Source organism: Pseudorasbora parva, chromosome 17, assembly GCF_024679245.1.
Source record: "Pseudorasbora parva isolate DD20220531a chromosome 17, ASM2467924v1, whole genome shotgun sequence".
NCBI lineage: Eukaryota > Metazoa > Chordata > Actinopteri > Cypriniformes > Gobionidae > Pseudorasbora > Pseudorasbora parva.
In genome coordinates, this window is record NC_090188.1 from 11,271,667 (window position 1) to 11,296,128 (window position 24,462).

Sequence of the window (24,462 nt, forward strand, 5' to 3'; positions counted from 1 at the left end):
TTCTGGGTGGAGAGTTTGGTTGCATCTGTTATAGCGGCATTAGAGGAGAGATTATGTTACGACTCTTCCCTCATCTAACAATCAACGCTCTAAATAGCCAGGCCTTCTCATTTTCCTCATTTCAGGACAAACCCGCAACTTTCTTACAGCGAATGTTGTCCTGTGTATTTAAACAATCACAGAAAGTGTTGATCATTCGATGTTTCACCATTTCTCCTTTTGTTTCTTGAAGGCTCCTGTTGTCTTCCGTTCCTGGGTGGCATATAGAGGCTAATGTTTCTCCTTTGTCTGGGGTCAGACCCATTATCCCCTCATCTCTGTCTGAGTTGTGTGTGTCTGCACTGACATTCGCCATCCCCTCCCCCTGTTTTCGCACATAGCTTTGTTTCAGAAGACCCCACACTTTGTCCAAGCCCCTCTGCTGCTCCTCCTCCTCACACTATATCACACTTTTCATTGCTCCTGCTGTGAGTCTCACCGCCTTCAACAAGTCACTTGTGCAAAGGTATAATTATCATGACAATGGAATGCAGCCTCTGGAGACTCTGTGATAGCTTTTCATAACATGTCGTGCTTCTCCGTTTTTGTTGTTATTTGCGTGACTTCTTAGAAATGGAATTGACTTTGTGGCCTCACAGTAATTCCAAAAGAAGAAAGTCTGTGAGTTGTGTTTGCTGACATGTACAATACTATGGTAGGAAATTAGACTTTTATTTAGAAAGGATTAATTCATTAATCAAAAGTCACACTAAAGACATTTATAAAAAATAAATGATGTTCTTCTGAACTGTCTATTTTTCCAAAGAATACTGAAAAAATATATCACGGTTTCCACAAATATATTACGCAGCACAACTGTTTTCAAGCTTAATAATAATAAGAAATGTTTCGATCAAATGAGCATATTAGAATGATTTCTGAAAGATCATGTGACACTGTAGAGTAATGATGCTGACAATTCAGCTTTGCCATCACAGGAATAAATTATAATTTAAAATGTTCGTCCAATCAATGCATTCAGTTGCCTGCCTGGCAACCTACGCATTTCTGTAACTCCGCACAGATATCATACGTCATAATGGTTTCATTAGACTATACATAGTTGTAGACAGACGGTCACTGAGCATTACAAACAGCAGCCACCTTTTACAGTTCCATGCGAACTAAAAAAAAAAGCTTAAGCTGCGTTCACACCATAGACCGTACAAAATATGGACGATGCGACATCATCCTTTTCCACTGGCCAGAGTTGAAGCTTTCAGACGCTTTGCACGGCACTGACATCTTGGGACCGGAGTCTGCGCACTAGTGATTTTGGGACCGGAGTTGCGCAGTTGAGAGCAGGAAGTACAACGGCGATATCAAAAGCCTGCCCACACTCTCACAGATGAGGAACAATTAAAGGAAGTGTATGTAAGATTGTGGCCAAAACTGGTACTGCAATCACTTTCAAATGACTGTAGTGCGGTGTATCCCCTCTCCCCCTCCCCCTGACTCGAGGTTGCCAGACAGGCTGCAGGAACGTTTGTAAATCTGCAGCCGTGGAAACTAGAACAGATCTGGCAACCCGGATGCCGAAACACTACTGACTTTGTGATTGGTCGATGGGTGGAGAGTGGAGCTTCAAGCCACAACACAACATGTCAACATCAACATCAGTTGAGGGCTGCAACAACAACTTTTAAATGACAATATCCTGGCCGGACTACTGTTGTCAGTGATATAAGTATTTGAAATTAACATGATTTCTTAATGTCTAGTGACATATCAGGGCCATTTAATGATTAATTGAAATACATTTCTTATATACAGCTCCTTTAATTATGTTGGTGTGAATTAAACAGTTATGGAAATGTAGAAATTAAAGCTAAAGCTCCAATCTGCTCCCAAAAATCCTGAAAAAATCTGTTAGTGCCTCAGTAACAACTTCACTCAGAAAAGACGTCGATCTCAGCTGTCAATCATGAGGTCACACACCCGTTTTTATAGCATCAAATAACGAACTAAAACTAAACTTATTTAAAAAAACGAACACTTGAAATGAAATCATCGTGATGATAACTGCCTACACTGACATGAACTAACTTTGGGGAAAAAATATTTGAAGTGTAATTTGATTGTTTAGTTTGCCTTGTGTCCATTAGAAAACACGGAGGAGCGGCTAAACTGGAACCGGTCATCTGGGGGCGATCGAGGCGCAGAGGCTTCAGTTTTTCAGAGAGGGGTGCTGCAGGCTTACTTCACACACATCATAACCATTATAAAGAGATGGCAACCCGTGATGTTCTACCCAGAGCTGTTCACGTCCTCAGACTCGGATTTATGCATTTCTCTGTCAACGGCAAAATGAATCTGCAGCAGTCAAGTGGTAAGTTGTTTTTGTTAATTATTATTGTAATGATATGTTAATATAGTAATGTTATGTGCTTTGAGACATGAGGTGGCCGACTCTCATCTTGTGACGCTTTGCTGACGCTACTCGTGTTTTGGAGGAGTCTTGGCTTTGTAGACGCCCTGAAGGGAGGGTGGGATCTTATGCTTTCAAAGCTAGCTTGCTATTGTTAGCCTTTCCGAAATTGCCTACCCTACCCTTAACAAAGTAGTTCATAAAAACTGAGATTTTTTTTTTCTGACATGGCATGAACACACCACTGTCTGCTTTGAATGCCGTTGATATATGGTGGCTGCTTCTCGTCACTCCTTCACATAACATTAAAAAACAAGGAAATCACCCGCTTATGATGCTTTGAGTCTGTGATACATGAGAGAGACCATTGATGGGCATCTGTGCCAGTGGCATTATTATAAACTGCTAGGCCCTGCCGTGTTTGAGAGGCACTTATATGCAGTTCTTAGTCAGCTGGACAACCCCAGGGACAAGCAAAGTGGAGCAGTTGTTGAGGAAATTATCCTTTTTCCTGGCTCTAAGGCAAGTGAATACTGGGTTACAGTGTGAGAAACCTGTGCGGTTGTGTTTGACTGGCTCGGTTGGTATCTCCCAGTGGGAACACCACACCCCTGTGCTTTCTACATGGCTTTAATCATGGCTTTATGCAGGTAAATGCATTGGTAAACAGTCCTTCGTTTCGTACTTGTAAGTATGTTTTATATTTAGCATTACGGTCTGATGCATTAATATTGCATGGTGATATAGCTAAATGATGCTGTAGATTGTACAAAACACACTTTGGGGAACCGACCGCCCAGCAGTATTTACAGTAACTCTTCCGGCATGCATGTTTCAGTCTATACACCAACCAACAATGGAAACAAACACAGGAAAACACAATTCCTTTGCTGCTAGTCTCTAGGCTGATTCTGAGCGCCATAGACCATTTCTCAGTCTAAACAGTCTGAAGGAAGCCATCTTGTACAACATAAACCCTAACATGAACAATAATGAATAATCACCACCGGATAAACACTATACTGTTCAAAAGTTTGGGGTCGGAAATATTTTTTCAACTTTTTTTTTATAAGAAGTCTCTTATGCTCACCAAGACTGCAGCTATTTGGTCAAAAATACATTATTTGTGAAATACAGTAATTAGAGTAAAAAATACAGTAATTAACACAAAATATTCCTGTGAAGGCGAAGCTAAATTTCCAACATCATTACTCCATTCTTGAGAGTGACGTGATTCTTCAGAAATCATTTTAATATGCTGATTTGATGCTTAAGAAACATTTTGTATTTTCAATTTTGAAAAATATATAAATTTGTGGTGACTGAGCTTATTTTGTTTGAGGATTATTTGATTAATGGAAAGTTCAAAAGAACAGCATTTATTTGAAATAGAAATGTGTAACATTATACATGTTTTACCACCCTTTTGATCTTACATCCTCACTAAAAAATGTATTAATGTTAATTCAAAGAATAAATAATTCTTACTGACTCAAACCAAACTTTTGAACAGTAGTGGATGATTACGCAATGTAGCTTTGTGAGAAAAAAAGTCTATGTATCTTGTCTAACCACATGAAAATGTGTCTTGAGCTTTCTCACGAGGTTTGAATAAGACGTCTGCCTTTTTAGTGTAATCCTATACACTGCACTGACCCGGATATCTCCCTCATTGATGTGAAAAGCACTAACACAGAACAGGAAGTCCAAGGGAGGCAGTTCCTGCATGGATGTAGTCACCCTGGTGCAGGGTCACTGGAATCAGCAGGAGTTCTTTAACATGCCGGCATTCGCCTAAGTAACCTCTAGTATTTATGCTACGTTTGATGTTGATTTTTACAAGGCATTTGGAAGGTTGGTTGTTCCTTGCGGCATAGATTAAAAAAAATCTTCATTAAAGCAAATGGAAGTCAACAATGTCTTGACACTAGTTATGAGGTGACAGATGACATGGCACAGAGTTACATATGACTAGACCATTTCTAACTTATTGCACAAAAAGCCCTTTCCTATCATTTCAAACGTTTAATGCACTGTGTAAACCCCTAATTGCAGACACCATCAAGTGCACCTGCAGTGGAGCGTGTGTGTGTTCCCGTCTCGCTGTACACCCTACAATTACTCTAGCGCAGTGGTTTAAACTCTCACTCTACTGTGAACATCACCATGTTCAGACACATGTTTGAATAACAGCCCCGCACAGTTGTGAAGACTTTTCTGTCACACTGGACTGCTGATGAGCTGAATTTATCTTGACCTAAATGTTGCGATAAAATCACAATATAATTAGCATATTACCGGTAGTTTATATTTTCCCCAGATTTATCTTTTTTACATGTCTTGAATGTCACATAAACATTGACTGACACTGACATACCTACCATACCAAGATATACTTTGAAAATGTGGTTTAGATCCTGTAATTAACAAAATTATGTTCGGTCAAAACCTAATTTTGATGCAGCACTCGGTACCACATTGATTTTTTTCATGTCTAATAGCATTCTTAACTGCCCTTACATCAGCTCACACCATAAAGTTTTAACAGGAAGCAGTGAAAAGTGTCTTTGATCCAGTTTACTGCAGGAGGGTACATGTGCACTCATAATGAAAGAGTAATGAAGGAGTCATGTTTCAAGTGAACAGACAAGTATGGCTTTAAGAACTTTATTTGTGCAGTGTACTAACCTTGCACTAGATTACACTAAAGATGACATTCAAATATCATTTTTTATAATACACTTTATAATTCAAAAGGTTCTTTATATTGGAAAAAGGTAAAAGTATTCAAATGTTCTTCACACTAAGAAATGATAACATGAAGGTTCTTTGAGGAACCCAAAATGGTTCTTCTATACTGTAAGAAAAGGTTCTAGAACCTTCAGCTTCATATACTGAACATTTCCATCATACAATCATTTTAAATCACAATCACAAAATTTTGTTAATTCATTTTTGTTTTAAATTTAATAAATTAAATGCGTTATCAATAGAAAATATTGAAATAACCTGCTAAACATCAAGGTTTTATGCATATTATTTAAGACATTTCTCCTGATATATAACCTTTTTGGCATAAAGCATTCCTTAAAATTGAGTTAAGAACCCTAGGGTTCTATATAAAACCTAGGGTTCCATTAAACATTTTTTCTAAGAGTGCATGGTGACAATACACTTTTGGAACCTTTATTTTAAGAGCGATCAACAATACTTACCAGTCCGTTAGCTCTAGTGGTAATTTACTCCATTTAATTCCTCTGTGGACATCTTAACTTTAAAATTCTTCTGAAAAGATAATGAGAACATCTGTGAAGACTGGATACTCTTGGGTGACAGAAATATATATATATATATATATATATATATATATATATATATATATATATATATATATATATATATATAATACACTTATATTATATATAATACACAGTATTATCAAAAATAAGCTCTAATGCCTGATTAAATCTATGCTTTCACATAATCTCTAAAAATAGCACGTTGATTAAGTTCTGTATACCAAAGCATAAAAGTTTTGAATCAAACTGACCTCAGAGAAACTGGATATATACAAAGAACATGACCAGTCCTGATGTGGTTGTGGTCAGAACAGATGCTTTAACTCATTTTAAAACACAGATGTATAAAGACATACAAGGTCTTATTCATTGAACATGGAGACTGGAAGGGGGTCTTTAAATGTGTTGTATGGCAATCTTCCAAAGAGTGTGCCGTCATGCACGTCTACCTTTAACATGATTTATGGTGGGAAGAGGGAATGTATTCTTTACATACACTGAGGAAACACAATATCCTGTTCCACTGCCAGACCTTCGCCGTATGGTCATACATACATTTTAGCCATCTTTTGATCTGTCTGTCATATGCCAGACCTTTAGGTTTGATTTCTGTCATAACCTACTCTCGGGACAAAGCTTGAGTTTAAACTTTGCACAAGATTTCAGATGTCAAAATTCTTTTTTGAATGTGTACAGGTTTTAAACCTACAGCCTACAGATTTTTTACTGTGTAATTTGTGATATTTTAGCCATTCATGCTTCCACTCTCACCACATTGCTGATGATAGTGTGATATAGGAGGGATTGGAGCTAGTTGTCACATGAGAAAGTTGTCGAGCTATATCTCATATAACTATAGCCTAAGGAAGGTTTAAGTCCAGTTACACAAAAGTGTGTTTTCTCTGGCAGAGGTTTCACACACCTAGTTCAAAAAATTATGAAATCTGTCCTCCGAGGTAAAATCCCAAATATTAAAATATGTTTGATAAAGCTTGGTAACAAATTGTACCAACTGGGGAAAGTTGTCACGTTTTAAATGTCATAAATGTATTATTAATTTATAAATTACAATCTTTTTTGGACAAAGAAATGCGTTGATATTCTATCTGTTATATTTTACATTTGTGCTGTTTCATTGTTTATATTTCACTAAATATTATATTTAATGGTTCCATTGTGACCATTTTGCGCTTTAAAAAAGTTAGCTCCACTGCGCCATAGTAAAGTATTAAAAAGCATGGAATAATGCGATGTCTTAATGTATTTTCCTAGTTTGCTGCAGAACTGAAGAAAAAAATTGTATTAGTCCTCAAAGAACATGCATTGGCAAAATGTAATAAAGAAGATTTTGAACATCACACTTACTTGTTGTGGTTTAATGACAAAAATGCCCAAAGTGGCCCACTAAACAATCTATTTCCTTGCCCTGTTTGTTTACTACCTGTAGATTATTTTCAGCGGGAGTCCAGACGCGAACACGCCCGTACAATTAAAGGAGCGTTTTGATTGGTGCGCTGCCTCGCGCCTCCCCTGCGTCAGTCCGTCAGCAGCGGCGGTTGCCTTGGGAGCCCGTAGACACCGAAGTACACATGCAGAGTCGAGACGTACTGGGCGGCGTCCTGCTATCCAGAAATGTGACATACAGACTGTGATTTTACAGTTGTTGGATTAAGTAAACCGAATGACGATGTGTCATTCCCAGAACTAACGTTACATGTAGATTTTGATTCGAGTGACGGCAGAAATGTCTGTACAGCGCTCGGTCCAACTGTCAGCCGCGTCGCTCGCTGTTGTTCTCAGCCGGGACGAGGACATCAAATACAGCGCGAGCAGCACTACTGGACAGGACGTTTTCGCGGATTTTAAGTCGCAAAATTTGCGAAGCTTCTGGAATAAAAGACTCGTGAAAGCGGTGGCGGAAGTTTCCTTCCAGGGATGGCTGGAGAACTACGTGCTGCTTGTGCAGGGCAATGCCAATAACTTGGAGGTGTTGAGGGAAGCGTGGATGCGCAGGGCGCTGAGGTCACCCAAAGGATACACTATCAAAGCAGTAGGTAGGTGATCAACATTTGACTATTTGCAGTGGTATTATAAGATGTGTAAATCGCATTCATGAATGATCCTTATGATCGTCCCAAAGCGTGTCTACATTGGTCACTCTGCAGATGTAGTAATGTAACTGAACTTGATCAGAACGATGGCTCTACAGAAGTAAGTCCCACGAGAGCGACGTTTGAGGGAGGCTTGGCTTTATCATTTGTGTCTTTTGTGCTTGGTTGATGAGTGACATGGTGAATTTTGAAAAGAACACATTGGTTATGTTGATTAAGCAGACATGCAATCCTGAATGTTATAGCCCATGGCCAACGACTTATTTTTGTGTCCAGATCTACAAAAGGTCTTCTATGATATGTTTAGATTTTTTAATTAAAATTCTTTTAAAATTGTTGTGGTGTAATTTTTATTGAAAAATAAAATTACTCTTAAAAGGCTGAAATTTGTAAATGAATACAATTGTCACAATTAGTTTGGCATAATCTTTTATTATTATTTCTAAAAAAATAAATAGTGAAGCTATGTTTCAAATATATATATATATATATATATATATATATATATATATATATATATATATATATATATATATATATATAATTACTATTTAAAAAAATATTAATTGGCGATGTCAAGGTCACTATGTTTTTGTCTAAAACAAATTACATATTTTGTGTTAAATGGAGTAACCTTAACAAAAAAAGTGTAATCTTGAACTACATACACTTTTCGAAGATGCACAGAAAATATATTAGTATTTTTTACATGATGGTTACGCCATTTGACATTTTTAGAGTCAAAGGCTTTTTAGAAAGTGACATAAATATTTAGAAAACATTTTCTAAGAACTCGGCATGTGTGTTTTAAAAAAGATTTTTTAATGATTTATTTTTTATCATCTCAAAGATCCTTACTGACATTGACAGATTTCATTAGGAAATCAAAATATAACCTTTATTTGTGATTGTGGACATTTCCCAGCAGATCTCTATAGGATCCTCATGTGTATAGGAGATCCACATTATGAATGCTTCTTCCTCCAGTGTCTCTCTAAAGGTCCCCAGATTGTTTTCCTTCTGCTATAATAGAAAACCACATAATTTCCGTCCGCTGTAGAAGGTAGCCTCTTAACCTAACCTGACCAACAAGTCCCCATGAGACCTTAACATGCTTTAGGCGTAACTGTGTGCGTGCAACATAAGTGCATTATTTCCAGATGACAGGAAATATGATTTCTGGGGAGCTGTGAGTCTCTGACTCAATTTTCACTGCTCAGTTTCAGCTGAAGCAGCTCACTTCCAAGTAACATTGGAGTAAGTACAAAATGAATGCCCAGTGTTGTGTTAGTTATTGATTTGAATAGGGATTAAATAGTTTTTGTTGGTCACATGTTGAGGTGAGAGACCTTTTGTGATAGTGTGGATTTCTGTTGCCTCAGGTGTCGCTGCTTCTGGGAGGCATCTGGCTTGCCCACTACAAACATGAAGCAGATTGTAAGAACCACCATTTGCTCCTGCTGTCACAAGCAATGAAGGTGCATGTTAACACACTGAGAGTATACAGCCTGTAACCACCAGGGCATTTTTGAGTTAGGACCACAGGATAATGGGAGAAGAGGGATCTTAAACCCACAGCTAGTTTCACTTGTTTCATTTTCTCTCGGATATTGGAAGCACACTCTCATACGCATACAAATTGTTGAGGCCTCAGGTCAGGTTGTCCATTGTGGTTAAATAAGCCCAGCACCAGTGTCTTCATAATTTATTGCCCATTCACCAGATCTCATAGTGCTGAGTTATGTCCTGTCTAGTGGTTGTCCACCAGCCGGGTTTATAGCTTGACCACTGGAGCCGATGTCCCTTGTTTCATTCTCAGGGCGGTACCATGGAGTCTTTTTATTGTTGTCTGGAAACGGCGCCAGGACATTGTGTTGGCAATGAAAAGTCAGCTTGCAGATAAGATTGAGGTATGGTTTGATGAAAGTATTGAAATTATATAACTGTAAATAATATTAAAATGAAAAGATAATTGGCAAATAACATCTCATAGAGCTTTTTTTTAAAGATCACTTTAAAGGCCCTGACATACTTTCACAGCGAAGTTTGAAAAACCAGCAGTATGCTTTTAGTGAACATCCAGAATAATGGCATCTATTATGCTGGGAAAAGTGTTTAAATAAATGTTTTAATATGTGTAGCACACTTTTACATAGACTCATAGACATATTTACATAGATTCATCATTCAACCGATCCATGCAATCCACACAGGCACTAATGAGGAATCTATATATATATATATATATCTGTCTAGGATCGTTACTATGAATACTGTTCGACTTCTTGCAAAAACAGATAGTTTCGTGTCTTAAGACATCAATGTGTTGCCACGAGCCACAGGGTTTAATATAGATTTGTATATTTATGTGTTTTTTTACTTTCATAATGGGTCTGGGGGTAAGCAGATAAACAACAAATTTTCATTTTTGGGTGAACTGTCCCTTTAATTTATAGTGCTTGCTTAAAGGGTTAGTTCACCCAAAAATGAAATTGATGTCATTAATGACTCACCCTAATGTCGTTCCACACCCGTAAGACCTCCGTTCATCTTTGGAACACAGTTTAAGATATTTTATATTTAGTCAGAGAGCGTATCTAATGCCTGGTTCAGACTACACGATATTAGCCCGAATTTGGCACGATCTGTTTGACGTAAGGTGTTGTAGGGATTCGTAAACGATAATGGACGTCGGGACGCAAGAATCGATCGTTTCATCTCGTATAGTGTGTCATAGTATACGACAACCGAATCCGCGTTTGCGATAGTTCACGACGTCACGACAGAAAGACTAGCATGTTTAATTTTTTTGCGGTCCTTCACGACGGGTTCTGTCACGTGTGACGCTGACCAACCGGAGCACAGACAGTTTTTGTACACAGCTTTCAAACACGGCGAAATGCATGAGAGATGAAGGAGCGGCTAACTTTAGATGGAATTATACAATGGAGGAAAGGTTTGTGGAGTTGTTGCAACAGTACTCCTGCCTGTATGATGTGTCATCGAAGGACTACCACAACCAAATAAGAAAAATGCTGGCGAACGATACAGGAAGCACTTCAGGAACCCGGTGAGTAACGTTACTGGAATGTAAGCTTAATAGATGTTTTACAAATACGTTGTGGTGGCAAGCTTTTACTACTGGCTAATAACTAAATATTTAATATAAAAAGAACAATATTTTACCTCAAGTTCTCTTTGGAGGATTGACAGGCCATAATGTCCTCTTCCAGCAAGTCAGGAACATGTTCTTTGTTGGGTTTTCTTTTTCTTTTTGCGCTTTTCTAAACATAAAACAGCCAAAACACGCTGCTTCAGGCATCGTTGTTTACGCTCTTGTTTCTTAAAGTCAATGACATCACACACGTCGTGACAACAAGCGATGATTCGTCGAGTAGCAATGTGTAGTCTGACATGTTTCTAGTCTAGGACACGACAAGATTTTAGGAGTAAAAATCGCATAATCTGACACAGTAACTATCGTAACAGACAAAAATATCTTGTAGTCTGAACCAGGCATAAGTGTAGAGGCACACTATACTGTCCATGTCCAGAAAGGGAATAAAAACATCATCAAAGTAGTCCATATGTGACATCAGTTAGTTAATTAGAATCTCTTTAGAACTAGAATCTCTCGTGTTTGTTTTCAAACCTCAAATAAAGATTCAAACGGTTATGAATCAGCTTACTGATTCATGATTTGGATCGCGTGTTAAACTGCTGAAATCACGTGACATTGACGATCCGAATCATGAATCAATAAGCTGATTCATGACCGTTTGAATCTTTATTTGAGGTTTGAAAACAAACACAGAAGAGAAGACAATGCTGAATAAAGTTGTAGTTTTTGTTATTTTTTTGACCAAAATGTATTTTCGATGCTTCAAGAGATTCTAATTAACTAACTGATGTCACATATGGACTACTTTGATGATGTTTTTATTCCCTTTCTGGACATGGACAGTATAGTGTGCCTACACTTGGATACGCTCTCGGACTAAATATAAAATATCTTAAACTGTGTGGAACGACGTTAGGGTGAGTCATTAATGACATAAATTTCATTTTTGGGTGAACTAACCCTAATTAACCCTTTAACCCTTTTTTGACCAATAATGCTATCCTGAAAGTTATACCCAATGGTCAATTACTCATTCTTGTGTCCAGATCAATGAAGTTATTTTATATACAAATGACTTGAATACACATCTTCTATGATGAACATGTTTAGATTTGAGAACTAAAAGTCTTTTAAAACTAAAATATTTGTGGTATAATTTTTGAAAAAGTAAAAGTCTGTCAAAGGCTGGAATTTGCAAATGAATAAATTGATAAAATATATTGTCATAAGTAATTTGGTGTAATCTTGCATCATTATTTCTAAAAATAAATAAATAGTGAAGCTATTTCTTTCTTTTTTTAATATAATCACTTATTTTTTTCTTTGATGAATCCTGGTATGAAGGTGTTTGCAGCCAGAGCAAACTTTTCCAGAAAGTCCGCTTTGGCACTCTGTTTTAGTCTCAGAAGCAAACTCCAAATGAACTTTGTTTTGGCCTAATGTATGAAATGACATCACACTAGTTAAATTTTCAGTTCATTCAGTACTTTAAATTCTTTCAGTATTTTTCTAGGCCTGTTTGGTCAGCAGGAAAGGGTTAGTGGCTGTGATTACCCTTCAGCAGATGGGATGATGAATGAGCCTGCCTTGCTCTCTGTCCTCTTGATTATCAGTATACATTAAGTGAAAAGACGGATTGTTCACTGGGGCCTGCACTGCTTTTTTTGGCCTCTTGCTCATAATACTCATTGACCTTTTCAGCTCAGATTTTGAGCCTTCTGTCTTTTGTATGTTCCCTGAATTCCAATAAATGCATTGACATTGATTAGACCACAATTTTTGTGACTTATTAGTTAGAAAGAATGTAATTCCAAACCTACACGCTCCTATTTAAGCAGAGCAGAATATTTTAATCTCAACATGTAATTTTATGATCTGGAAAAAAGTTTGGTAGTCATAATTTTAGCCAAAACGACAATAGAACACCTTGAAATTCTGGGCAAATATGGTTAATTTATTTTGTCACACAGAGCTATTTTATGCCTTGGAATCTAGTGAACAGGTCATATGGACAACTTTTATGATAGTTTTATTGTATTTTTCTGTTTATGTCCTTTTTCGACAGCCCCTTGTTACTATGAACTAATGTTATATGACAAGAGGGCGTACAGATGCCATGTTCCATAGAAATAATATATAATTTGGGAATGGCAAATAAGTGATAAAATATCAACACAATGGCTTTTTTGGGGTTTTGGGTCTTTAGGTGTAGAAGAAGCGTAAAGCAAGTTAACTGGCAGGCTTCTAAAAATGAAAAGCTGAATAGTTAGTAATTCAGTGCAGAAACAGAACAACTGAGAATTCTTCATGCATCATTTATAAGTAAAGCTGTTTGGAATTGGAGTCATAATAATGTGCATTGAACTTATAGAGATTTAGGATGATGACTGTAAAAACTTTCAAGAATGCCTCACCCTTTTCCGCCTGTCTATTGAAATCTGAGGTGCACAATGGCTGAAGTCTGAAGTCTGCATTATTGAGGAGCTTTGGATCATGCCGTCATTACTCAATGGGGTATTATATGTGTTCAGTAGTGTTGAGCACAGTATTGATATTATATTCATTAACATGTTATCTGGTTTAACTTAATTTTATTTGTTAGTAGTACACACTTATACCTTCGAACCTCTATCTGGACTGCCTCTAAGCAAACTTATTTGTTAGAGGTCTATGCAATGCAGACCAAATCTCTCTCAGATCTCAGCTCATTAGCCGTGACATGGCGTCATGCTGGACTCTTTTATCCCGAGGTCAACACCCACAGTTCTCATGCATTGAAAGTTGCCCTCTTGGTTAACAAGGCACCAGAGGTCATCGCTCCCCAGTGCTTTTCTCAAAGATGTCATTGCTGACCACAACACTTCCAGGTGTGCACTGTAAACAGAGGAGGCACAGTTCAGCCAACATGTGTTTGTAAAAGAACAAAAGCTTTCTTATTCTCATGAAAGCATATCTTTCTTGAGGAAAAACCTATAAGAAGCAAAAATGAAATTTGCTTACACATAAAAAAACTATTGTAAGATTCTTGAAATTAAAGGAATGACATTAAAAGTGGCATTCAGGATCACCACAAGCCTGTTTTTGAGTAAATTGAATAATTAATTGGTTGTTGAGTTACACAATAAACTATTATATTTAAAAAAAAAAAATAAGATATGCAGTATTATCACAAGCAGAGAAGACAGGATAAACATGTGGTTATACTATTTATTTATATTCATTTTTTTTTTAAATAAATAAAATAACCAGCATGTTTAATTACATAGAAAACGGTTATTATTTTGGACCTTTGAAATTAAATTGCACACGGCATCATCAGAAGCAGAGATTCCAGGATAAACGTGGGTTAATATTTATGTTTTTTTTAAACCTGTGCTTTATAGATCTCTAGAAAACTATTGTCAATTTGGACTACATTAAATTAAAGTTTCATCACAGAGATTCCAGTATAAACATGTCAGGTATGTTTATTTATGTAAAAGCTTTTTTCTTGTTTGTTTAAGTAAATTAACTAATCCATGCGGTCAGAATAAAAGAGAGTCATATACATGCCCAGATTTGGGAGATTAAAGTGAAGATGGATCTGGTTTCTAAGAAAGCATCCAATGGAATATTTTTCCAAGATAACCAAACACCCTGCCACGAGCAGCCATGTGTATTTCTTCCATACGTCTCCTTTTTTCCTCCATTGAAATCATGGATCCTTTATCCATTAGTATAGTTAAACAATTCTGACAGGACGCTCTTTTCCATTTCCTTCATAGAGCTCTTCTCTGACCCTCTGTCTGCTGACACTAATTTAACATGTGAAAAATGCTTCTCTTCCTGTGACTTCAATTATGTTCACATCCAAAAATTCATGCTGTCCATCTAAATTCTGTCCAAACACAGCACATAAGACTTTTCATTTTCAGATTGGGATTTTTTTTCTTCTTCACAAAAACACATGTGATTGTGTGTTGGCATGTACTTGCCTGTTGGTTTTTTCTGTGTGCATGAATGATCTGGAGATATTTTGTCATATCTCTTTTAATGTATCTGAAATGGATTATCCCTTATCTGTCCTGATTTGAAGGCATCTCCCTATATATTTCAGAATCTGACCTCTGTTTTAAAGTATATTAGATGGCATCATTTTTCCATAAGACAGGAAGTCTGTACACCCTTAAAAATAAAGGTGTCAGGAAGAACCAAAAATTGGTTTTCACAGATGCCATATAAGAACCATTTTTGTTTCCCCAAAGAACCGTTTTGTGAAAGGTTCTTTTAAGAACCATTTGTTCTAACCATTTTATAGTCTAAAGAACCTTTTTGCACTACAAAGAACCTTTTGTGCAATGGAAAGGTTCTTTGGATATTAAAGGTTCTGTATGGAACCATACACCCTGCCAAAGAACCATTTAACAACCATTATTTTTAAGAGTAAACTTGATGAAATCTAAGCTGGATGAAATATTTAAGTAGTTCACAGCCAGGTTGAGATCTAGGCCAGTACAAATAAATGAAAAGATTATCCCGCTCTCCTACTGTTAAGCATCCCAGCTAATGTGTTTGCAATTAGTGGACAGTACTTCCCTCATATTTCCACTTCTCCCCTTCCAAAAATGATGTAAATAAATGGTGTACTGTCAAGTAGACCTGACCCGTATCACCCATTTCCATGCTAAAATCAAGATATTGCATCAAAGCTTGCATGAAAGCTGTCTCCAGCTTAGATTAAGCTTCACTATGTAAAAAAGCCTTCAAATATAAGGTTAACAAACCTAAAATCTGATGTAGCTCAGCCTTGGTCAGAGGAAATTATTCTCATCTGGTGGAAATTACCAGCATGGAACTTGATTAGCGGTGTAAGAATGTTGTAAACTGTGGCTCCTTTAACTTCTAGTAAAACTAGTTGGAACATTAAAGGGATAATTCTCCCAAAAATAAAAATTCTGTCATTAGTAACTCATTACTCACCCTCATGTTGTTCCAAACCCGTAAGAATTTCGTTCATCTTAAAAAAAAAACAAATGAAGACCTTTTTGATGAAACCGGAGAGATTTCTGTCCCTCCGTTGACATGACAGTCACCACAACTACCACTTTGAAGCTTCAAAAAGTTCATAGAGAAATTGTAAAACTAATCCATATGATTTGAGCAGTTTAGTCCAAATTGTCTCAGTTTCCAAATTTTCTCGATTATATAATGAACATTGATTTTAGGCTTTAATCAACTCGCATCAGAAATGGTCAATGGAAGCTTAAGCTTGTTCGCTTGGTATGCGCAAACCATTTAGGTTAATTTTTGTGTGTTTCGCATGACGTTTGAGCTTCCGCAAGAGGTTTGTACTTGAGCGTCAAGCAGGTTCGGTTGAGCTTCTGTTTAGTTTGCTGATCAATGTGTATAAAAGCTTAAATTCAATCTGTTCGTCATATAAAGCGAACAAGTCTCTCAGATTAAACCGCTCAATTCATATGGATTAGTTTTACGATCTCTTCATGAACCTTTTGAAGCATCAAAGTGGTAGTTGCGGAGCTATCAACGGAGGAACAGAAATTTCTAAAAATGTCATTAAAAAGATCTTTCTTTGTGTTCCGAAGATGAACAAAAGTCTTACGGGTTTAGATCAACATGAGGGTGAGTAATTAATGACAAAAAAATTATTTTTGGGTTAACTTTCCCTTTAACATATTTTCATGCAAATCCTGAATCTGTATCGCGGATATTCCTTGAGGGATGAGGAAAAGGTTTATAATAAAAACAGACCATCCGGATAACTTTTTGCAGTTTTATCTTTTAGTTTTACCCTTTATAATGTATTATATATAGCATAATTACACATGATTATTTATTTCAGTGATTAAATCACAGATATACACCGTTCAAAAGTATGAGATGGGTAAGATTTTTTAATGTTTTTGAAAAATAAATGTCTTATGCTTGCCGAAGCTGCTGATCAAGAAACATTTCTTATGATTATGTTGAAAACCAACCCGTTCTCACTCCCAAGGCGTCAAAAACCGAAGCATGGTCAACTGCCTTCCGCGTCACAATAAAGACGCTAAAGGTGCCCCAAGGCGTCATGTTTCGACGCGCTGGGTGTTCCATTCATTTCAGTGAGAAACCTTTGGCGTCATACACAGACGCGCTGGGTATTAGTAATGTTATCGTCATGGTGAAATTGTATTAGTTTATAATTTTGCCATTATGACATGTTGGAGTGTGTTTTTCAATTTAATCAGCAAGCATAATTTTATTTACATTTATTTTATTTACGCTATTTAGACATGCTTAACATGTAACCCAACCCCATCCCATCCCATCCCATCCCTAAACCTACCCATTTGTCTGAACATGATATAAAACACAGGATATAGCCTGACATATACGACTGCATACACAAGTTATTCAAAAAAGTTAAATAATCCGAGTTTTCCGAGGCCAAACGATTGATTTGTATGAAGAAAATCCCGAAAAGCGATCAGCATCTCCATCCGCAGAAGATCATCAACAAACACAATCAAATTTCAAATATTGGCGCCGGTTACGTGAGATTTCATAGTGAAATTGCATTGGCTCTCGTATGTCTTGTGACCAATTGCGTCATTACGTCAGCATTGATTGTAAAATGTCATTGGCTCTCGTGTGTCTTGTGACCGATTGCGTCATGCTCAGGAGTCTTTTGAATTATTTGAATGAGAAATGAATGAGTTCGTTCACGGGGCAGCGGGATCATCATTTCAGCGATTAAAACATCAAGATCGACTCTGTTCTTCACATGAAGATATCGTATGACTTCAGAAGACTTGGAATGCAACATGAGTTAATACTTTTATACTGCTTTGGTCAGTTTTTGCAATAAATACTTGTGACTGTACATTTATTTGCCTGTTATGTGTTTTATATTGTTTAGATATGGGTAGGTTTAGGGTAGGAGTGGAGTTAGTTGCTCCGAAATATAAAAGTAGCCTTTAAATATTAATAAAATCATGTCTGCTTTTATAAACGCAAATAATTAAATGCGTCTGTTTATGACGCCAAAGGTTTATCATTGTAATGAATGGAGCACCCAGCGCGTCGCAAAATGACGCCCAGGGGCACCTTTAGCGTCTTAATTGTGACGCGGAAGGCACTTGACCATGCTTCGGTTTTTGACGCCTTGGGAGTGAGAATGGGTTGCGAAAACTTATTCTGCTTAATGTTGTTGTCAAATTTACCCCCCCCCCCCCCCTCCATTTTATATTAAATATCTTTGTCACTTTTGATCAGTTTTATTTTTTAATGTGTCCTTGCTGAATTAAAGTATTTTTAATTTTATTTTTAAACTTACTGACCCCAAATGTTTGAATGGTAGTGTAGATATTGATATTCCAAACACATCACTTTTCATGGTATTTGTTCCTCCTGAATCTGATCTATAGACCAAGAGGCCAAAGAACATTTACTTTTCCTGTGGCCAGGAAACATGGCCTATTTGCATCAGCTTCAAAAGGGTCCCTATAGTTTTGCCTTGAAACCTGAGATATGTTACCAATTGATAATGACCTCCTTTTGTGAGACCTGATACTACAAAACATTACTCTCTCTCAGTCTCAATACAGGAAAGCGAGCTGTTGGGGCTTTTTGTGACTCTTGGCAAAATATTGTTTTAGTCATTCATTTTCACTGTACTTCACAAGTTTGTCAGTGTCAATCACTGTAACGGCTGTATGATAAATTGCTACTTAAAAATGGCATACTATTGCTTCAAAATGAAAACAAAAACGTGGAGACATATTTCGTCAGCAGTGTTATCACCGTGAAGCGGTTTCTTCTGTTAATCAATACACAAGTCCACAGAGTATCATGAAGCATGTCAACATTGTAAAATGGCCCTTTTAATCAGTCTAACGAACCAGAAAGGGAGAGAGAGAGAGTTCATCCATGATACCCCTGTGGGAGGATCAGTAGAAGAGCTTCATTTTTCCCATTTGACATGCGACATGGTTAACATTTAACACAGGCGTGTCATTTGAAAACTACACCAGACGCATGCTTGATAGGTAACACACTTGATATTTTGTTAGTGGTAAAGTAAAAGGGATAAACGCTTGGGGCCTTTTAGGATTTTTTGGCCTTTTTACTTGTGACATTGACATTGTACAGCCTAAGGTGTGACACGAACCCTAGCCATTAATGATAGCACAAAAACATTTGAATCAGTCCACCAACAACGCGCAAAGGCTGACATGAACGTGTGCATGCATGAAAACACAAATACATACTGAGTAGTGAACTGAATCAACATATGATTCTGCTTGCTTCATTGTTTTTCGTGTTAATAGAGTGTCTGAAGTCCTGAACAATTACTGTGAATGTTTCAGTTCCAGCAGAAGAACTCAAGGGGAACTAAACCATCTCCACAGAAGCTTTATGTGACTGAGAGATCTATGGGGCTTTTTAAACCTTGATTTGCATGTATTTGTCCACTGCATGAAAATGTAATCATGCATGCATCATATTTTGGCTTTAAAGAGTTGAAGCACTGAAGTGATATTATGATAGAGGGCGTCGTGTGTCGTGTTGTCGTGGACTCATAGCGAATTTTAAAGTGATCTAAGGCTATGTTCAAATCCAATTATTTGTGTATCGGATTGGAATCTGATCTAAAATTATTGATGTCAACATTGTGTAATCCAAATGTTTTGTTTATGCCACTCTTTAGTTTTTCGGGAATATCTGCATTGGTTTCTATGGCAATGACGTTGTGTTGGTAAGCATATACGCCAAAAATGTGAAAAGTCACATAAACCACGCAAAATCGGATCAGAGAAATCAGCCTGAAACAGATTTTCCAGTCTTTTAAAGTAACCCATAACTTTTAGATGGCTGTGGGGCATGTCTGGAGATCTTAAAGACATCTTTGATGTGTAGATGTGCAAGTCTCCCTTTGTTTTTCAAAGTCATAGTGACCACAAGAGATCATTTTTTATTTGACACAAGACATATCTTTTGCTAAATTAAACATATATTTTCCCCACTGAGTAACCAGCTAAAGTCAAGCTTTTATTAGTGCATGCTGATTTTTTTTAGTACACACAAGTTTGTCAATCCCTTACTTCAATTTTCTTTAAAAAGTGCCATTTTATGAGATAGTTGACCTCTTAACCTTCTGAGGACATTTTTATTGCTGCGCGAAGGGACTGCACCACAAAAATGTTCAAATAATTGGGCTTTTTAAAACTCACAATATTAGTGTTTCCACCTGTATAATGCAGGACTTTCTTTAGTGAGATGGATTTGGAAAAAGGCATATTTTGTATTGTAAAATACAAAAAGAGTATTTAGTTGATTTATTTTCAAATATTAAGAAAAGCGTTTTTTTTTCTGTGTAGTCCTGTCTAAGATTTATAATATAATATAATATAATTAATATAATATAATATAATATAATATAATATAATATAATATAATATAATATAATATAATATAATATAATATAATATAATATAATATAATGCAGTCTGATTAGACCCACAAGACCTTTTACCATCTTTGTGCCTGTTGACTCCTCTGCTTCTCCACGCCGGAAAAGGAGACACAATATCGAGCATTTAATGGAATTTATTTAAATGTGATTGTATATGATTGTAATTTAAACTGCACAATTATTTCCATTTTTTTCAAATAATTGCAATTTAGATAACAGCCATGATCAGACGATTATTTAATAATCGTGACAGGCCTATGTGTGACACCTAGAAAAGCATGTGATTTCAGCCACCCATGAAGCACAGAATTCCTCTGAGGGAGGAACTTGCTCCTGCCTAGGGGTTAAACGTGTTTGGAATTATCAAATTACCTTTAATTCACTTTCTCTGTCCCACCTTCTTTCAAAAGATCACAGTCCGCTGTGTGTTTTTGTTGTTCCAGCCACTCAAGGTGGTCCAGAGATAATGTAGGTAATGGTTACAGCTGTAGTAAGGAATCAACCTTACCACATCCAAATCTTGTATTTATTAGTACAAGCTCATTCATCACTGAAGAGCACCTTATATGCGGTGTATATGTGTGCACTTGAATCAACAGAGCACTTGTACGTTAATTACCTCTGTGGATTCCTTCTGTGAAGTTTGACGCCCACAGCTAACCAGGTTGTTTTTAATAGAAACTCGAACAATAATTAAGCTGTTGTGGTTAACCTATCTGCACCTTGACAAAGCCTTGGCTGAAAAGCCACAAATTTACTAACACACACACACACACACACACACACACACACACACACACACACACACACACACACACACACACACACACACATTTTTATATTTTTATTTCAGTTCCAATAATACATTTTTATAAAAACAAATAAATGTGTGGCTCTTCAACCAAGGCTTTGTCAAGGTGCAGAAAGGTTAACCACAGCTTGATTATTGTTTAAGTGTGTGTGTGTGTGTGTGTGTGTGTGTGTGTGTGTGTGTGTGTGTGTGTGTGTGTGTGTGTGTGTGTGTGTGTGTGTGTGTGTGTGTGGAGTATATATTTATATACACGCATTACTGTAAATACTTGCTTAATTCATTCATTTTTTATTGTATTATGTTGCAATGACGCATTCAGTGTAAAAAATCTGTATTCTGCATTCTGTACACATGACAAATAAAACTTCTCTCAAAAAGCCACTAAAAGATACCCTGGTCTTACCAGACTCTCGTACATTTCAGGGGTGGAAATTAACTTTTTTGTCCACTGGCCACTGTGGCTGGTGGATTTCAAAATCTACCAGCCACTCAATGTTTTTACCAGCCACTTTCTTGTTTTTAACCCACAATGTGTAACTGCATGTGAAAAATTAATACTACAAGCTCTACGATACTTAAGCAGTTTATTTAATCTCTCGGATGATGCACAGAGACAGATCTTCTCTCAGCGTGCGCGAGTTCGTATATGCGTCTTCTGGCACTACATCTGGGTAATGACGGGGAAAACGACTGCTCATATTCAGACATACGGCCGCACTCGCATGCATTGAACAAAGTTTACAAAGAGGTGAAACAGTATGCTATTTTTATTTACCCGCCACGGTAGCCGGTAGGTGAAGCGGGTGCTAATTTCCATCCCTGGTACATTTCATTTGTACATATCTGGCCACTCTCGATTGTCAAGCGTTTACTTCTGCGAAGGCGGGTTCTCTGTTTTGGTTTGTATTGGATCTGTCCAGAGCCATTCTCAATCTGTTATATCCAATCGCTAATATTTGGTCACACATGGAAATCCATCAAAATAAATGTGCAGGCCACCTCAGTGATAAAGCCATAGGATAAAACCTAAAACTCGTGCATTCGGATTGTGATTTATTCACGCCACGGTGAAGGGGAGAGTTTTGTAATCGGGAATGCTTTAAACAACGGACCAATTCAAATGTTTGTGCTTTTATTTTAATTTGTTTGAGCGGTGATGAAATATATTGCTCTTGTAAATACTTGCCAGCATTTTAAAGAAATAGAAGTCTAGAAATGTATCCACATAACAGCAAAGCGCAACTGTACGTTGCTCTGCAGTGGTCAAAAAGGATTATAAACAGTGAATTTTGAAGTGATATATTCTTGAAAACTCAGATATGTGGATTCAGAAAGCTATTACATCACCACACGACCTTGGTGTTTGTCAAAAGCAGTAGGTAACTCGGCCGGGGATTTTTACGTGGGTGATGGGAAACGGACGGCAATGAAATAATAACTGACCAGTTCCTGTAACTTAAATGATGGCAATACCTTCCGACCCCAATAGAAACGGTTACCATCCGAAAATAAGGCTTCAGCCAACTCCTTCACCACTAACGGAGCGAGCTGGAAAATCTAACTTTTCCCGAATTCACCCTTTTGGGGAGGAGGGCCACCAACAAACCTCAGCAAAGATTGTTCTTGTTATTGTTTTACTTCTGGATATTCGGCAGCAGGCCCACAACTGAATTTCTGGTTTCGTTCGCATCTTTCTCCACCACCATTACTGAACTACAACTCAAACTAGCGCACGACATCAACGTCATCGTTCTCAGCCACTCCCTCTGTTCGCTGATTTGACCAGTAAAACAAAATTCTGAGAAAACCTAAGAATACACTGCAGTCCCAGACTAATTACTGAAAATTGAGCGGAAGTACAAGGGCAGAGTCAGGCTAACTAAAAGATCCTTTAAGAACTCAATCCTAACAAATTGACAAATTTGACAATTAACATTTGAAGCTGATAATCAGAGCCATTTATATGTGTGGTGATATGATATGGATTATGTATAGATTTACCCACGCTATCAAATAATAATTGAATATTACGATATTTAAGTATTTTGTGGGCCTCGTACACCTGTCTTCAGGTTGTAAATCACATGACCAGAATTTTATCTAAAAATATTTCAAACTTCAATTGTGCATTAATTTGTTATGGTTTCTATATTTTATTTTTTATATATGATTGTATTTATTTTATTTATTTTTACTTCTTTTTTTTTTGCGGTCAGGTGACCTTGTTTGTCATTTCAATACCATAAAAGTTGCCTAGTTGTGTTGAGTGGCTAGTGCTGTTGGGTAATGTGATAAAGACAAAATGGTTATTATATAAGCCAGGACATGCATTCACATGTGATTTTCAAATCTTGTTTACTCAAATTAATTTATGCTTCAAAGTCAACCACTGGTTGTTTTTATATTCATTTGTAGTTTATAATTGAAGAGACTTGTCCCACTCCCTTTCTACTTTTTCCTTGCCACTGTTTGCAGTGTGACATGGCTGCCATGGTATCTGGTGCGGTATTCTTTGTGACAAAAAGATGTTGTCAAAGCAGCTCCATGAGACAATGAGCCCAGGGTATTTCCCTGGAGAGAGGAATTAAGTGTACATGTGTCCTTAGTAAAACCACATGCCCACATCAGCTCAATTGGAGCTGGAACTCTCAATTGTTGTGCAAAACATTTCCCACTTTCTCTCTAAAAAGACTATTTGAAGCACACTTACTCCCAAAAAGACTGGTATTGTTAAACAGATAGTTACTGCCATTAAAGAATATAAACAATTATATACATCCCAAGGACAACCTAAAGATGTGCTGTTTCCACATTTTTTACACCTTCCTGAAAATAAAGGAAGACAAGAATGGATTTATCAAGTGCATGCATTTTGGGGTTTCCTCTCATTACACCTCTCAGACTACATGTGGTCAGAGACCTTAGATGAGATGTTTCCTGTTTAAGACCTTAGACGGGATGTTTTTCCAATGTTAAAAACGGTGTCAAAAGTGTAAAGCGATGGGCAAAGGCATGTTTCAGCTTACTCTGAGCACTCTGCTTACTCTCTGAGTGCTCTTACAACAAAGAAGAATGGATTAGTTGCTAAGTGAGCAGAGAGTCAGACATTTAATGGAAACTAGCAGATGAATGAAGCTAAATCCGCAGGTCAGGAATAGGAATGGCTTCTTTTAAAACATTACTTTAGTTTACTTTTACATATAAGTAATATAGTAAATATTATATTTTAAAACACTTGAGGGAACTTTGAGTGTTTTCTAAA

The 24,462-nt window shown here is 37.0% G+C and overlaps 1 protein-coding gene across 2 annotated transcripts in view; it reads left to right on the forward strand.

Annotated features, from left to right (window-relative positions):
• The window catches only part of stox1 (storkhead box 1), a 28,829-nt gene that overhangs the window by 283 nt on the left and 4,084 nt on the right, over positions 1-24,462 (forward strand). Inside the window, exon 2 of one of the 2 annotated variants that reach the window (XM_067420854.1) lies at positions 2,145-2,368. In XM_067420854.1, the coding sequence (XP_067276955.1) occupies positions 2,269-2,368 (100 nt within the window). In that variant the 5' untranslated portion in view covers positions 2,145-2,268. Of the gene's footprint in view, positions 1-2,144; positions 2,369-7,262; positions 7,761-24,462 lie in introns of those variants that run through there. The other variant, XM_067420853.1, reaches the window with a different exon arrangement.